This window comes from Astatotilapia calliptera, chromosome 7 (genome assembly GCF_900246225.1).
Source record: "Astatotilapia calliptera chromosome 7, fAstCal1.2, whole genome shotgun sequence".
Classification (NCBI taxonomy): Eukaryota; Metazoa; Chordata; class Actinopteri; order Cichliformes; family Cichlidae; genus Astatotilapia; species Astatotilapia calliptera.
In genome coordinates this window covers 47,511,766-47,530,086 of record NC_039308.1, presented here as the reverse complement: position 1 = coordinate 47,530,086, position 18,321 = coordinate 47,511,766, and the positions used below count along the sequence as shown (strand labels likewise).

At 38.2% G+C, this 18,321-nt stretch overlaps 1 protein-coding gene across 2 annotated transcripts in view; it reads right to left on the bottom strand.

Moving 5' to 3' along the window:
- Positions 1-1,200: 1,200 nt before the first annotated feature.
- The window catches only part of lingo1a (leucine rich repeat and Ig domain containing 1a), a 131,617-nt gene continuing 114,496 nt past the window's right edge, over positions 1,201-18,321 (bottom strand). For both annotated transcript variants that reach the window (XM_026175231.1, XM_026175229.1), the window contains one exon: positions 1,201-3,362. In XM_026175231.1, coding sequence (XP_026031016.1) covers positions 1,503-3,350 — 1,848 coding nt within the window. In that variant the 5' untranslated portion in view covers positions 3,351-3,362 and the 3' untranslated portion in view covers positions 1,201-1,502. The remainder of the gene's footprint in view (positions 3,363-18,321) is intronic.

The following is an 18,321-nucleotide window of genomic DNA, read 5'->3' as shown; positions in this document are numbered from 1 at the left end:
CCTTTATCCTCACATGTTTTCAAAGCCCGGCTGTACAACAGTGTGTACTTGAAAAGGTAACTTTTGATTTTATTTGCAGAACCAAGTGGGAGCATAATATGCTGCAGTTTTTCCCCCTGACAAATAAATGCACATTTCTAGGAAAAAACGAACATATAAATGATTCTGGAAGGTAATTTTTCCATGGCTTTGCTGGGGGAGGCAGTATTGTCATGAATAAAGCATTAATTTCATTAAATTTAAAAAAAAAATCAAGAAAGAAATGACAGAAATGTTCTTACAGCTTGAGGAGCACATCATATCCAAAGCGTGAGCACCGCAAGTTTTATTCCATCTAATCATGTTGAGCACAAACTAATACTATTACATAAGTTTTTTTGAAATGCTATTTAAAAGCTTAGGAGTAAGTACTTAAGTGCCAGAGTCAACCATTCTTTTGGATGGCAAAACTGCTGTGGATAGGTGCATCTATTGTGAGAACAGAGCATGGTTTCAAACACTTTTCTCATTTCCTTTTTGTGTCAGGTCCTTAATCTATCTGTGAGCACTGTCTGGGTAACATCTGAAAATGGACTGAGTGGCACTGGTGCTAAGTACTCACTTCAAACCATTATGTAAAAATGTTTAATACTCACATTTAACATGATTTTATGCATTTTTTTTGCATTAATTATTTATGTGAATATTGTCGGTGTAAAAATGCAATTTTTCTTATATACCTTTTGGCTGTTTTTTAGCTGATTTTTTAGATCGGTAAAAATGGACCGATTGCCAAAAATTTGCACCAAATTACTGCTGTAATCATCATTGCGTTAACAGGGTTATAATCTGATTTTACAGACTGTTAATTGTTTTTTCTTGGTTATGAATTGGGTGCTGTGAAATTAAGATAACATTTTACAGATGTTAGTAACAGTTTTGTCTCTCGAAGAATTTGCTGTGTTTTTTTCATAATATGACACAATAAATTTCCTGAATCACAGAAAAACCATGGAAAAGAAAAAAAGGAGGCACAGGAGTATTCACAATGATATACAGTGATGAAGATGTACTTGAATTGGCCAGTGTTTAAGGTGCTCAACAACCCATACAAATATCATTCATAAGAGAACACCTAACTTCAGAATAAAGCAAACACGAAATAAAAAAAATACGCACAAAAAACAGAGACGGCCAAAATATGATCTGCCCCTCGCATTCTAGCTTTTAAAATGTTTTATTTATTTTTTTTGTGATATAGTTATCTCATTAGAAATCCACAGGAATAAGAACTGCCTATGACAAATCTGATTTTCAATTAATGCCCCCACAGGCCTTGTGGAAACCACAGATGCCATGTAACACTGGGTGTGGTTTCATTCCTTGTCCATCAGTCAGGAGAAAGAACATTTTACTCTATGTTAACAGACCAGGATCCACAGGTTTGTAAGAGAGGAAAGGAAATGTCTTCTTTACCATTTGTCTTATTTTAAAGTTCAAAATTAATAAATTCCACAGCTCTGTTAGATCATTTTCATGTTAAATTTGCGAGGAGCATCCACTGTGGTGCTGCTCATGCCAGCGTCTGATTTCCGTGGCACATACTCAATCTCAATGTTGTGTTTAGTGTTGCCTTTACCTCTGCTCCAGAGGAACAGCAGTACCAGGCAAAAGAGGACGACACCAAGAAATGAGATGAATCCCATTGTAGTTGCAATAATCAATGTCTTTATGTCGAATGGGAAAGGGGCATTGACTCTTGTATCATTAGCTCCAGTTTCTGTCGGCTGGTTGGATATGAAAGCAAATGTTTTGTTGGGCTGGTGTGGCCAGTCAGGCGAATAGCTATGAATATGAAGGTGCGCAAGAGAGGTGTCATTTCCACCTGCGTTGCTAGCTATACACACATATGTACCGTTGTCTTGAATCTGGGCATAGCGCACTTCGAGAGTACCATCTGGCAACACAGACAGCCTTCCAATCATCTTGGTGGTGATAAACTTTTTCTGTGGAGATCGCCACATTATCACTGGAGCGGGATCCCCATCTGCTTGGCAAGCAAAATGAACAATGGCTCCCTCGTCAACAAATTTTTGCTGAGGTTTGCGATCCCTAATCCTAGACTTGCGACACGTGAAGTAGTTTGGCTGCAGAACATCTGGGAAGTCTTTGAACTCTTTGCCTTGGACGAACTCAGGGGAGGCACAGGTGGGCTGCTGCCTGTTGAAGTTCAGTCTCCAGCGCCGGCGGAAAACCCACAATAGTCGACAGTCACAGGCCAAGGGATTATCATACAATGCCAGGGTTTCCAGGTTGCCAACTGAATGGAAAGCAGACTCCTCTAAAGTACTAAGCGAGTTCCCAGACACATTTAGTATTTTCAGGTAGTTTAGACCTCGGAAAGAGTAGGGTTCAATCATTGCCAGTCTGCCTCCCACAAGGTGAAATTCCTGCAGACGCAGCAGATCATGGAGCTTATTTCCTTCAATGGTATGGATAGGGTTGTATGAAAGATTGAGAAAGCGCAAATAAACCAAGTGCTGCAAGGCTACATAAGGAATTGTGGTCAGGTTGGCATTTGCAATCGTCAGGTAGGTGAGATTTAATCCATACAAGCAATTTGGGGTCATCGTATCCAAATATGGCCAATTTGCTATTTCCAATATTTTTAACCGATAGAGCCGTTTAAAAGAATAATCCCGTATGACATTGATATTGAGGTGACGCAGCCTGAGAGTGATTAAACTGTGGAGGTGGGTAAAAGCCTCTGTTGGCACAGAAGACAAGTTGCACTTCTCAAGACTCAGGTGCTCAAGACTACTTAGGCCATGAAAAGCTCGATGGGAGATGAAAACCAGATCATTATCACCCACTTCTAAAGAGCGGAGGTTATACAAATCCTGGAACATGTAGTCCAACAGGATGACAATCTTGTTCTCACTTATGTCCAGCTGTGTGAGATTGCTCAGACCTGTGAACACACCGAGCTGGATGAGCTTTAGCTTGTTGCTACGTAGCCCCAATATTCGCAAGCCATAAAGGTTGTTGAATGCTCCAGGCTCAATAGTGGAGATTGTGTTTTCACTCAGTTCCAGGTGTTCAAGGTTGGGACAGTTGGCAAACTCATCTGGGTTAATGGTTCTGATACGGTTCTTGCTGAGGTCCAGCAGTCTTGTTTCTGCAGGAATGCCTTCAGGAACTGTTATGAGTCTCTTGCGGTGGCACATCACCGATCGCTCTTGAACATTGCAATCACACCGGGATGGACAGCCTGTTGTGGATCCAGACAGAACGGTGCTCAGCATCAGAATCAGAATAGGCTGCCAGAAAGCCACCAGGTAGCTGTGCCCAGTCGCTTCCCTGCCCACCATCTTATCGGTTACCTAGAGAGACGCAGATACATAGCAAAATGTTCATGATGATCTGTTCAGTTAAAAGACAAATACAGTGCAAATTGTGAAAAACTGAAACATATGAGCTAAAACAATAGTTTTAACAGTCTTGAGCAATGAGTTGATTTGTCATCATGCAGTTTAATGATAAAATTCTACTATTTTACATTATATGTGGGAGATGTTCAGAACAGGAGTCTGAATTAATAGCTCTCAGAACAATTCTCTTTGGTTATTATGTGCATTTTCTGGCAGTTGGCAAGTTCAACAACTGCATGTGCTAAAAGGACAACATTCTGATGCGACACAAATGCTAACAGAACAGAGAAGAGTAGAGAGAGTGTGTCCTGCTGCAATATTCATGAACAGACTAAAGATGAATAGAGGTTACAAGGAATAAGGTATGTGCATGCAATTATAAATTCTGCATCTTGAACTTGCCAGTGCAGAGTTTCAAAAGGTATTTTAAATCCGAGCAGCTCCTGTAAATACACAGTCGTCCATGAGACCTTGTTATATGAATAAAAATACTGATCCAAGGAAGAAAATCAAAGGCAAAATCATTCTAGTAATCTACATACATCTTTCACTACTGTATACCCTCTTGGTGTACGCTGTGGAGTCCTGAACATATCTACACTAAACCTTACAAATAATCAATCAGTCAATGCTGTCTCCGTGACATAAAGCAAAGAGACGTGTCTAGTGGAATTAACAACATATTTCTGTAATCCAAGTCATGCTGTGTTGTAACAACTTTTTCTGAGCACATCCGTGGTTTAGTGTGGTATTTTGAAGTCTTTTTCTTCCTATTACTTAAAATGTAAATTTGCTATGTGAGGGTTTGCTGTGTGAGGGTGGAGCAACAGTAACAAAATGATACAATCAAAGATAAAAATGGTGGCAACTATGACGTATGTGCTATGGATGACAGTTGCTCACAGTTAAAATATAGACCATCAGTGAATTAGAAATGGAGAGATACATATGTACAAGACAGGAAACAAAACCTGTTTGATTTGATTCCACTGGTTAGCGTGAGTCTATCCTTTCTAACAGCAATGAAATGATCCATTTGTGTCATAGCAGAACACCCATTTACAAACAAACAAAAAAAGAGCATGTGATCAGCATTAATGCTACAACAATTTTGAACTATATTACCACACAAGGAGTTGGATGAAAATAAGAGGTAAAAAATGTAAAGAAAAAACAGGCTGAAAATTTTTTTTTCACATATAATTTGCACTCCTCTTTAGACATGTCCCTGGGAAATGCCTGTCAATGTGTGATCACTGTTGTCACAATACAGTGAATATTCCCAGTGGTATGCAGTTTTATCTCTTCTTCTAAATTAGTCTTTAGGATCCCCAGCACCTCATCTGGTATAGCATGCGACTCAGATGCCAAGGCTAAGTTCTCACTACATTAACCCATCCTGGTCTGTGTATTGCGTGTCATTCCCCGTCTCTGTATCCCAATCTTTCTGTCTCTCTGTGAAGCACACAAAAGCCACCAAAAAAGAAAAAAGTCAATTTCTGAGTGGTTATGTGATTGTTCTTCCAGATGCCCAGGAGGTCTGTGAAGATGGATAATGCACCTTTATATTTCAGCAGATTCAGTGGACCACAATACATTTGACAGATTGATAGTGTAGAAAGAAAAAATCAGTGATATCCAGCTTGACAGTTAATTATGGGGTAACCTGTTACTACTATTGTGGCCACCAGCCACTGATAATTTTTACCCCAGTGAGCCCATAGTCAACTGGACAGTAGAATCATGAAAAAATGGGTTAGATTTACTTTGCTCAATTTCATTTTATTCGCTCTGAGGTCAAAGTTCAGATTGGGGATTTGATGATACCATCTGTAATCAAGTGATGCCAGAAACAGTTGAGAATTTGTCTGAATTCAGAGACCTGCACCGGAACCTGCTGTGCTTCATGCTGCCTCTGGATATACTTAATATTTCTTGTTCCTTAATGTACACTGATTAAGTAAGTGGCCTGTGAGTGACATAGTGTGTCATAGGACATCGCAAGAAGTCTGTGAAAAGTGAAAAAAAAAATGGCCTCATGACAGGCTCAGACTCTATCTGTTGGCCTACATTGTGGGGATATATCACATATTGGCTATCACTCAATGAGATGCTATTATGCCCAGCCCTAATGCCACTGACACGTTAACACAATCATAGAAATATTCAAAGTATAATCCCCTGTTGGTAAAGCTCCTTGACTACAACTTCAGCAGGTTGTGGATTGCAGTAAGGCTTCCGAACAAGTCCCTGCACTCTTCTATACATCCCAACAGTGCACGTGATTGGGCAATATTAATAAGAAATTTGAATATTTAAGTAAAGTTTTTGATGAAATTGCATTTTTATGACTTAGATGCATCTAAGTCATTTGCAGCACAATTTACAATTTATAGCACACGGCTTCAGCAGCAAATATGCAATGAAACATGAAAAGATATGGACACATTAAGATGAAGAATGCTATCCATGGGTAAACATTTGCAGCTCTGTTTTGTTAATGATCTGGTGTTATCATCCCCTCACAGGCATGTATTCTGAATGTGTTCTTCATTCGAATCAGCACTCCAGTGAGCTCCCACAGAATTACATTAATTGAGGTGAAGTGAGAGGGGGTGTGCTGCTCAAAAGAATGAATATGTAAGAGAAATAAGACAGTGGGGCTCAATAAATGAGGACTCACTGGTCCAAGACCAGTAATAACTAGATCAATGAATAGAGAGATTAATGCCTTTATGCCAGGATCCGCTGGGATGCTGAAGATGTTGCTTCATACGTAAAGTAGATGGTGCCCTGTTACAATGGAGTAGGTGTAGGCAGTTCAGTGTAGCATTAAAACACGGTCCAAGTCGCTATAATTAAGTAAAGTTTAATATGACATTTTATGGTTTTGATATAGAGCCCAATTTTAAAATAATTTTCAAAACCCAAGAAAGAGCAGGTAGATGAAGGAAAGATGGTCTTCAGATTCTCGACACACTGAAGCTAACAGTACAGCACTACAATCATAACACAGTAACCGAAACATTCAGCCAGTTCATGTAAAAAAAGGTTCACGTTAAACTTTAACATCTGCACTGTAGCAAGCTAGAAATTATTTTCTTTTCCATATCTTATCATTCCTTTTTTAACAATTAGCACATTCGAGAATATGCATGTATCAGTGTCATTAAGTCCTAATCATCACAGAGTAATCCGAGTCACATTTTAGTTTACCTGTCAGAAGATATCACTTCTGAGCCTTGTTAAATACCATTGTTAAATACCTTTAAGCTTCCTGGAAATCCGTAAGATGATGCTGACCTTATCTGTAGCACAAAGTGTTAAAAGCCTTTAAAGCCCATTCCTCTGCAAACCGCTTAGTCAGCTGCCCGTCTAATCCTTAATGGCCAGACCAAGGACTGGAATCTTACTTCACCACCTATTTACTCTTCTTTAACATGCCCTCACACTCTTGTCCCCAGTGTTTACAATTTCATATGATGCCTATTAGTGGTATCAAGCATAAGTAATTCCAGTCATATTTTCTTTGTATAATTTGCAAATTTATATTTTTGTGTAAGTTGACAAAAGTGTTTTATTCTCTTTCTGCTATCACTTTAATCACTTCTAAGATGCTTATTGGCTTTCTAACTGCAAGTAGCATTGCAGGTATTAAAGCATAAACTAAAAGTGACACCATGACTAAATGCAAGTTTTTTTGACCTTTAGCAAGTGGTAGTAAGATCTGTCTCACACTGTCCTGGATGAATTTGAACAAAATTGTTAACCTTGTGTCATTGAGAAGCTACGCTGCCTGCTGGCACTGTTGGCTGGGTTTGAACCTGTGATATGGCAGGGCTTAAATGTAAGCTGACGCCCGACAGATGGACAGTAAAGCCCTAATCCAGGTGAAGAAGCTGGTTGGTGCATCGAGGTGCAGAATTCCAACAGTGGCCAGCTGTTGTTCTGACAAAACTCTGCCGTAAAACCTGTAGACATGTCCCTCCTGAACTTCACCTCTCAAAGGGGTCATTATTGCTTCTGGGCAGTGTTCTGTTCATTGATGTCTCATTCTGTAGTACAGCAACAAATAGGAAACTGGGAAAGAATTACCAGTACATTCTGCATATGTAGGGAATGACAGGAATTTCTGATGTTGAGTCTGCCTTTACTGATAAAAAAAAAAAGAAAAAGATGCAAACAAAACTACTTTCTAATTAAAAGAAAAAGCCACTTACACAAAGCCTGTCAGGAGACCAAACTTACACCAAAGGAAAAAACAAAACAAAAAAAACAAACAAAAAAAAAATACTGGGGATGGGTTTATACATTAAAAGTTGATTACTTGGACCAGTCATATTGAAAGTGATTGTTTTGTTGTTCCAGCTCGTAAAAGATGTTTTTTTTTCCTTTTAATAAGACAATCAACAGGGCAATTAGAAAGATATTAACTCAGTTTTATAATAAATAGTGAATTCTTATTGTTTTGACATATTTTTAAAAATCATTTTATAAAACCCTTACTTTTAGCTCTACTTTAGAGATGTTGCCCTATAGTCATAGTAAAAGATTTTGATGATAGTAGACAGTTGCCAATGTAAAGAAAATACAATTATAGTTGGATAGATAATATTATTTGGGTTTGGTTCAACTGATTAGCTTATTGTTAAACTAGAAGGGATATCTATTTCAAATTCAACAGCATGCTTTCAGGAACTGTAAGCTCTAAAATAAAAACAGTGTAGCCAATAATAATAATAGCTAATGATTCTGGTCAAATTTTTTTAAATCATGTTTCATTAAACATTAGTTTATCGAGGCCCATAGCTGGGGCTGTTGTGTATTTTCTTTTTTCTTTGTTGGGTGTTTGGTGTGCAATTTAGGGATCGTGATGTTCTATCATTATTAAACTATTCAGCTTGCCAGCTCTCTGCAGAGAATCGTGATTTTTTTTTTGTTCATTCTTTTTAAGGAGATAAAGTGTATTTTGGAAAGACTCAAATAAGACTCACTAATGAGAGCTCACATGTTTTTCACAGCATCCAAAACAATTAATAAAAGGAAACGAGCCAAACTTAAGCCTAGAGGAATTAAACAAAAAGGTCTAAAAAAAATCATTTTCTAATTAAAAGCATACTTATAATGATGTCAATTATCTGAATTTGGCAAATTATTTCATCATATATTTTGTTAAGACTGACAAACAAAACAGAAAAATCTAATAAATGCGGTGAAGCTGACAAAAACAAGAACGTAGGCTATTTTTCACTCAGCAACTTCACTTGGATATGTCTGTTGTTTAATAGTTATCCTGTTTAGAGCTTAGTTAAACTATCATGTGAAAAAACATGTGTAGGCCTTTAGGAAGAAGTCATTAGCAATTTGGATATGAGAGCTATTTAAATCAGCCCTGACAGTTAGAAGACGATCCTGATATAATATTGATGAACTGATAATGTAAAGCGTGATGTGCTATTTATAACTAATATCACAGTTCAGACTGCCCAGCAACACTTCAAAATGAATAAAAGGGAAACTGATTATAAAAACTTACTTATTAGTGAAAAAATAGCTCAGTGGATATCATTCCAACTCTATCCATGTCTTTTTCCCCCCATCACGGGGCGACCGTGGCACTGGGGGTTGGGAAGCGCATCTGTTGGCCAGAGGGGCCGATGGCGCGATATGGCAGTCTTGCTTCTGTCAGTCTGTCCCAGGGCAGCTGTGGCTACAACTGTAGCTTGCCTCCACCAGTGTGTGAATGTGAGAGTGAATGCATAATGCAATTGTAAAGCGCTTTGGGTGCCTTGAAAAGCGCTATATAAATCCATTATTATTATTTATTTTATTTGACCTCCAAACACTGAGCGTAGAATGAAACACAATAAATAACAACTTGGGTTGTGTGTTTGTGTGTGTGTTTAACTTTTCAAATGGTTAGCCAATTAGACAAGTGTACAGCAAAGATGTGGCAACTACTTAACATAGCCTTTATCACTTTGTTAGCTAATGTTGTGGACCCCATTTTGAGTCTTGATTTCTTTTGCTGACAGAGACTCTAGGGCTCGAAGCAACTAAGTCAGGGTCGCACACATCTACACGTGGGCTCTTCTCCCAGCAACACAGGAGAAGCCAACACCCCGAGCTCCAGAAGCCAAACTGAAAACAATGCAGACATTGCAATAAAAGTAGAAGAAGCACTAACTGCTGAAGGTCACAAGGCTTTAGGTTTCATACAGAATACTGATTTCATATGAGTGTTTTAGTGTTGGAGCTGAACCTGGCCTGTTCTACTTTGTGTAGTTTGGAAGACTGAGAGCAAGTCTGCACTAACAAGGCCCCGTGAGGTACTTGAGAAAGTCTGTTTGAAGCAATGGGCCAGAACCATTTTTTTTTCCCCACAGTCAGCAGAACTTGATATATCGCTGTATACAATTTTTGGATAAACACTATTTGTTTCAATTGGGGGTAAACAGTTTACAAACTTAAATCTGATGCTCATAAATAAGTCAATCAATTGTTTTATCGATTATGGATACATGATTAATACATGAGTAACCATGTGGTTCATTACATCATGTTAAAATAAACTGAGAGACTAACAATGAAGGCAAAAACAGCAATAAAATAATAATGATAATGATAATCAGCAGAAATAGTATTAGTACAGTGAGAGTATAGCTCAAGCTAGCGGTACCAATGTAAATGCACAAGTAGGAAGTTTAACCTAGTGCCCAAAATGGAATAGGAGGCAGGAAATTGAGCTAGATAAGAAGAAGAAAAAGAACATAAAAGGAAAAAAAAAAGAAAATGGATGAGTTATTGTTGTTATTATTGAAATTGTAGCTCATATGTGAGGGCAAATAATAACCACTGAATGTAGCATGCTATTAGCAGACAAACTGAATTTGTATTAAAGTTTTTCTTGATCAACTTTTGCATTGGTTTAGTAAACAAAATAGTGCTCGAGGCAATTAAGTTTCACGGATAATATCCCAAAAGGTCTTCTGTTTGATTTGCTGAATGAAAAACATGCTGTGAGTTTTTGCGAAATAGGGTAAACATGCACTGAGTAGTATGAGCTCAAACTGACCAATTGAGATAACCTGTAGTTTAGGTGCACTTTGTCTGTTATGGACTAATTTGCTCTTCTTATCCAGAAACAAAGAAACTGTTTCCTTGGCTACTGATGAGCAAAAAACACTGAAATCTCACCAATATTCTTGTAATGAATTTGCAGGATGATGTGCAAAAAACAAATGAGCTTAGGCGAATAAACAGGTCTCCCAATGCTCATCAGACGCAATGAAAACATTTAGTTATGTAATCATCCATCCATCCATCCAATTTTCATTGAAAGTAAACTTCAAATCCTGAATATTCTTTCTTTAGAGTTCGTCATTTGTTTGTTGTTATTATGCACAAAGTTTTATTTATGAATATTAATGTTTCGTTACAGTGCTTTCATCTAAAGGTTTGAGATGTAAAAGGTAAAGTTTTCAAAAATAAAGCTGTAAAAAGTATATATAATTTTTTATATATACTTTTTAGATATACACCAGTTGATCGATAACGGCAAGCTGAAGGACATTTAGAATTGGAAACAAACAAAATCCCTGTCAGCTCAATCACATATCCTGCCAGAACATCCAAACCTATTTGAATAATCCACATTTTTGCTCTGAATTAATCATTCTTGAGTGATGGGTTAATATTATGCTGCTGAATCAAGCCCTTACCTCTTCTATGGCGCATAAGCATTTGCCAAGACATAGTGTATGATTTAATTTGAGAATGACAGTACTTATGCAAATCAAAACTGTCCTCAAGTAGTGCTATGGGGGAAGAATCGTTATTTAGAAGGTGAAGATGTTAAAATTGTAAAATTCAACATAAGGACCCTACTGAATAGCTTCCGAAATTTATTCAAGGTTAGAGGGAGGGTAAATGAACGATTTGCGAGGGGGATGAACATATTGCTCTTCTCACTAAATTTGTGAGTGAATAATTTTTTCCCTCAGATGAAGTGAGCAGATTTGGCAGTTACCCTCAGAGTGTGTTGCGGGTGGGGGTAATCTGTTTGTTGGTGAGCTCCTTTGCAGGCTTATGGAACAACTAGTATATCAACTTCCCCAAATACGTAGCCTTAATAGCCTCGAATAGACTGAAAACTGCACTGGTTCTTCAATTAAAGAAGTCAACATGGAAACATGCCTTCATCTCGTAATGAATAATTAAGGGCATATTTTATCAGCTGCTAGGAAGTATGACGGGCACAGTGTGGAGAGGCTCTCGGCTATATTGACTTTAATTGTGACTGGCATCTGAAGGCTTTCTTCCCAGTGTGGCGAAGAAAATGTCCCTTTTGCTTAGCTGTGCCTGCAGCTCACAATAACGGCTTTTAAAGGGAAACGAGCTGTAATTAGTGGATAGAGAGTTGACCCTCATGCATAAAATCCCCAACTAATGCACCGGGATCAGACTTTAGAGGGTACTGTTGTTGCACAATGTAGTAGGGAATGGCCTATATTAGTGAAGCTCCAACCACACAGGAGTTGTTTACAAAACCCATTATTGTGTGTCAGGACTTTTGTTTTTACAACTTGCAGTCACCAGGAAATATATGTCAAGTTGAGATGAACTTAGCAGTATTAAAAAAGATTATGATATTGCCAACACAATTTGCACAGTGTGCTTAATCAGACTTACTGTGTAATAGAGGGTTGGGTAGGAAGGAAGACGCCATAAATCTTTGTAACTGCTTGACGTGAGTTGAGATGACAGAAGATTTTAATCAATAAAGCATACATTAGTGTTTGCTGATGGATTGCAATTGCTTAACATAAATACTCAAATATGTTCAAAGTACTTCATCCATGTCTAATTTCCAAAACTGCCTTAATTTTCTGTTCTCACAGTCTCAGTGTAGCTCCAACTATTTCCAGCAGGGATTAGAGTGGGGGCAAAAAAGCACCGTACTTTGAGATAGTTCCCAATGCCTAAGATTTCTTTTTATGTATTGGCAAGGTAGAGCTGACTGATGATCTCTTTGGTTCTCCAATATCTTTATCGTGTCATTGTTAAATATCCAAAATAATACATAATCTTATCAACTTTCATCTATAATGAAATGTAGGAAAAGTATATCGAAAGTCTTTGTATTTTCTATCTCAAATACTACAGGGGTATCTCATCTCTAAATTACAAAATACCATCATAAAGGTGACCTTTAAAATCCATATTTTAATAAAACCTTTTCATAAGTGCTAGTACAGTGGTAGAAGTCAGAATCAGAAGCTTTTTCCAGAAAATCTAATCTTTTAAAGCGGTTGCAATATCTCCCTCTGGAAATTTCCAAGCGTCTACAAGAATATATCATTGAAATGGTGTTGAAAAACCGACATAATCCTATACTTGTGTCTTCAACTTGGGAGCAGCACCTGCACAAAGACACAAAATTTAAAAGTGCATGATACAACTAGATGAAACAACACGTGGATTTGGAATGTACCACTGTTGGCCATGGCAGTGGTGGATATAATGGGGCTTTAAAGTCTCATGTTTCTTTTCTATAATTTGTATTTATTCTAACTAAAAAAGGAATTATTATTGAATTCCTACTATAGCAACCGCTATTCAATAACGTATAACTCGAGCAACAAACAGACAAAAGCAATAATCACAGAATCTGTCACCCACGGCTTCCATCTAGTTCCAGTATTTACATTTCACATTCGCCATCATATTTGTGATATGATTCAACGAAAATAGGTAATAAGCTGTTTCCCCGTCCTCAACCCTGGCTCAGGTTTTTTTGTTTTTTTTTTTGAAATGGCTTAGTTCTTTTAGATCTTCATTTCTGTATAGCATCATGAAGAAGAGGATTTCATTGACTTGAGACCTAGTGTGTTCATTTGCAAAGTCCTAAAGTACAAGATTGTAGATACAATTTGACCTTCAATGGAAACACTAAAAATTAAAACAAACAAAAAGAAACAGATTTTTTTTTACTTTTACACAATTCTTGATTAATGGCTGTCAAATGCACCAACTGCCTGTGCAAAATAACTTCATTTTCCTCATTTGGGATTTATTTCCTATAATGGCAAGGGCTCAGACAAAACACTGACTCACAAGCGCTTTATCAAAAAACTGAAGTACGGTATAAGAACTGTGACAGTCAGTTATTTCAATGCTCTCATGCAGACTGTGTTTATGCGGCATGACAAAAATGGTATTTTTTCACCTTTTCAGTATGGGAAAAGTCAAATGGTAGATTTAACCTCCCAAAATAGTGACAGATCTGCACAGTGCAGTTTCCCTATTAACAGTTTCTTTATATGGGAAGGGAATTCTGGCATTTGTTTTAATGAGTGTTGATGCAGACTTTCATCTGGTCATTTTCAGTACTAAACTTTAATGAGCAGGAACTCAGAGCAACAGCGTATTTGATATTCATTAAGTACTGTTTTTGCACTGGAAACCAGTGACTCTGGATCAGTGCTTTGAATAAAACAAATCATTTGATTCTCTATGCAGACAAAGCAAACTCTAGATGGCTCTAAATTAATTGTCAAAAGGCTACAGCTGATTAGACCAACAACGCAGCTTTCTCCTGATAAATACACCTGACATCTTATACACTGCCCTGAAAACACATTTATTCTTACAGTTTTACCATAAAATCTTAAGCTCCATTTTATTATTCCTTTGTTACATTGCAGCACGGTGGCACGGTGGTTAGCACTGTTGCCGCACAGCAAGAAGGTCCTGAGTTCAATTCCAACACCAGGCCGGGGTCTTTCTGTGTGGAGTTTGCATGTTCTCCCCGTGTTTGCGTGGGTTCCCTCCGGGTACTCCGGCTTCCTCCCACCGTCCAACGACATGCAGCTTGTGGGGATAGGTTAATTGGATAATCCGAATTGTCACTAGGTGTGAACGTTCGAATGAATGTGAGTGTGAATGGTTGTGTGTCCCTGTGTGTTGGCCCTGCGACAGACTGGCGACCTGTCCAGGGTGTACCCTGCCTCTCGCCCTATGACAGCTGGGATAGGCTCCAGCGCCCCCCGCGACCCTGAAAAGGATAAGCGGAAGCGAATGGATGGATGGATGGACATTGCTATTAATCTGATCCCTTCACCACAGATGGGACGGATGTTAACATATACTTGTTAAGGTAGAGCTTTCTATCCTGATAACCCATACTCTGTGGAGCAAAGGCAAAAAAGGAAAAACATCAACAGTGAGAAAGACACACAATGGGGAGTTTATTTGCTATTTCTAGCACCATGAAAAAGAACCTATGCCATACCAGTGGGAGAACCTTGTTCACATAAGATAAATGATTTAGCCTACTGTAATTAGTGACCATGAATGGATGGCTATCAATTGAACAGCTAAAATGGTATTAGATCATTTATCTATTTTTATACGTGCAAAATGATTCACCAGTCGTTCAGTCTTCAGTCTTTTACCAGCAAACGCACACAATGAACTAGCCTCTCCCTAAAATAACAAAACAAAAACCACACAGTTTCATTTATCTCTAATTTAAAATCTATGCAACACTTCATTCTATTTTCCTCTTGTTTTGAGATGATGGCTCAACGCACATTCATTTTAAAGAACGCAGAGGTGGATGGGCTTGTTTGTATCAGTTGACATGAAACTACACATGAACTTTAAAGCTAATAGTAGCAATTCACTGCATTATTTGGGAAAAGAAACTCTATTTAGATGGCCACAGCTACAATGTTGGTCTGTTTTCTCTCTAGCCACAATCCACGAAGGATTGAACAGGTCTGGTCATCCCCACAGTGGCTTCAGAGCAGAGATAGGGGAGCTTAATCCATGTCCTCTGAGAGATTGCCCAGAAAGATGAAGCCTTAATTAGCCAGATAAAACCTCACATAATGACGCTATTGATATAGACTGAGAAATGAGGTCTAAGCTGAAACCCTCTCCCCCAAATAAAACAAAGACTATTGCGCATAAGATGGTTGAGATGGGCTGGGAAGACACTTTGTAAAGTGACTGCGGTGGATGGAAAAAGGGGGCAGATCGCTCTCACTCTCAACTCCAGCAGGGGAGCATTGTCTCATCTCTCTGAACAATCCACCTGCTCCAAATTCTCTCATAAGAAGCTTAGAGAAAAATGCTGACCTTCATATAAACAAAGATTATGTGGAGGAAAACAACAACAGTTTTGGAGTACTTAAGCAATAGCACTCTGGGGAGGTTCAAGCAATTAAAGGCAAAATTACTCATCTGAGCTGTCCTTGTATCCTCCCATTCCATATCTTTGCTTTTGTGTAGTAAGACGAGGTCATAGAGATAGTGAAAAGAAAGAGAATCACATCTCTATTCTTCTGCTAATCCTAGGGGTACTAGAGGGAACAAAATCTTACTTTCAGAAAGACAATCTAGGTATTTCACATGCTATACATGGATCAATGACAAGGTGACCCAGTACAGTAATAGCAGATGGCTTTAAGGTTGGCAAAGACACTGCAAACCTCTTCAATGCTTGTTCTTCGAAGAAGTTACAGACATTAGCACCAGATTCCTTTCGTTTTCTTATTATTAAATAATAACTCCTACAACTGACTTAAATTTGTAGAATTTCATGTACACTATACGTAGATTAATATATCTTAACACTAGGAAAAGAAAGCCTCATTATATTTGAGTGCAACTGATATCAAAGCACATCCAGCCTCAATCTGTAGAGTTAGGAGGTGAGATCCCTTCTGCCGCTCATGCCTTAATTAATGAGAATGGCTGTCTGTTTTCTTTGTTTCCCTGCAAAGAGCAGTGCCTATGTTGAAGCACACTGACAGGCAGACGCTTGTGGACACACGTTTTAGAATTTCATCTTTGTACTCTTGTCATGTTATTCTTGTCGTGATGTAACTTGTATGCCATTTACAGAGGACATGTAATTGCTGAAATGAAGCCAACTGTGCTGTAAAATCCTGTTTTTTGGGGTTTTTTTTATTCACTTTATATGTTCAATCTGGATTGAGAAACACATTTTTATTTACAGAACCAGCTGAAGGGATCAGATAAGATGAGCCATTACTTAACCAATAAGCATTTTCCCGCTGTGGAAAAAAAAAATCCACAGCAGATTTTAATGACATGTTAATTCACTATTTGAAACGGAAACGGTCTCATAACCAGTTAACTGTACTGGACATTTCTCATATACATAATTTTACTTTTCACTGTATTTCCACTTATTATTAGTGTTAAAATGTGTTTGACAAAAACAAACTGTAGCAAGTTGTTGCAATGCTGTTTTACAGGCAAAATAAATAATCAGTCATTCAAAAAGTTGATTCATCTATAACCAAATTAACTTTTAGTCATCTGATTAACTTGACAGAACCTCTGATGATGACTTTTTTGTCTGTCACAGGTAAAGGGAACACTAGCTTCTTTAATTTTTAGAGCCTGTTATAATTTATTTTATTTTTTTAACCTTCTGCCCACTTTTCAAGGTCTTTAAACCTACGTAACTTCATTACCGTTTGTGTTAGAGACAAAATTCAAGTGGTTTTTGAAAGCTGAAAAGATGAGTGGCATACATGATAATTGGGTGATAAAGGGTTTTAATGTTCTAATCTCAAAAGTAAGAATTATGTGAGATGAAAATGATCCCGTCTATTTCTCGAATGTATTTGAATTTTATTCATTTTCTCATCAAAATCATTTCTGCTCACCTTTTGCACTGTTTTCTAAGTCAGTTATGAGATGTGTGGGTTAAATTGTCTGGACCATCCTCTCACACCACATCAGTGCTCCTCAGACCTGATCTCTTTCCCCTCCTAATTCCCACAGGTTCCCAAACTACTTTGCACTTCTGTGGCAGCGCAACACACGCCGGCATCCGACAAGGTCAAATGCCATTTCATTTTCTCATCTTTGATCGCTGCACGGCTCTTTCATCAGTCTCACCCTCCCCATCCACCCGCATGCTACCGTCACCATTTTGCCAGTTAAACTGACCTTTCTTCTCTCCCTCAGTTTTGAAGAATGGCAGAAACTGGAATTAAAATACATGCTCCAGATGTAAAATATTATCAAAACCATAAAGCTTGTGAGAGTGTCTTTATTTAAAGAAAATAATAATGATGTCTAGGGAAAAAGAATTAAAAATAAAACAAGTCCACCTTGAAAATCCTGGATTTCTCTCTTGTATCATTTTTAGACTTCCAGCATGTTTAGGCTTAAAGGACTAAAAGGAAACAGCTGCTGAACTGTCTGTCACATCAGAATACGGTGTTAAAATGCCAAACTGCAACATTTATATGCGTTTTTCCTGCTAAAGATAGACTTTCAGTATCCTACATGTCAACTGACTTCGGGGTCTGATTGAAAAAGATTTAAACGTGAATGCAAAGTCTCAGAATTTCTACGAGATGCGAGACAGCACCGTGCAGGAGTCTAACTGTAGGTGGGATTATTACTGCCTCTTCGTGTCTAGCAAAACAACATCTCTTCATGCCACTCAGTCTGGTCGATAACCTGAAATCTGACCTCTTGTTTCCTCCCTGCACTTTCCCTATCCTCCTTCAACAATATTAGCAGTTCGTTGTTACATTGTTCGGTTATTCTCTCTCTCTCTCGCTCTCTGTTAACAGCCAGAGGGTAAAAGAAAGTCGTAGTGAGGAAGGGAAACGGAGAGACAAACCAGACTGAGAGAGCTTTTAGGGAAGTTAAACTGAAAGAGTAAGATGGAGGTAGAGCACCAAAGAGATGAACGAGGGGAGCTTTTAGGGAACTAAAAGCTGCTCCCCCTTATACCTCAAAGCAAGGCCCCTGTTTTCTTGAATCACATGATGAATGGGAACAGACTGTCAATGGATAAAAAGCAGCTTCACTGATCTCACGAAAGGGAGGGATAATGGACTTGAAGCACAATAAA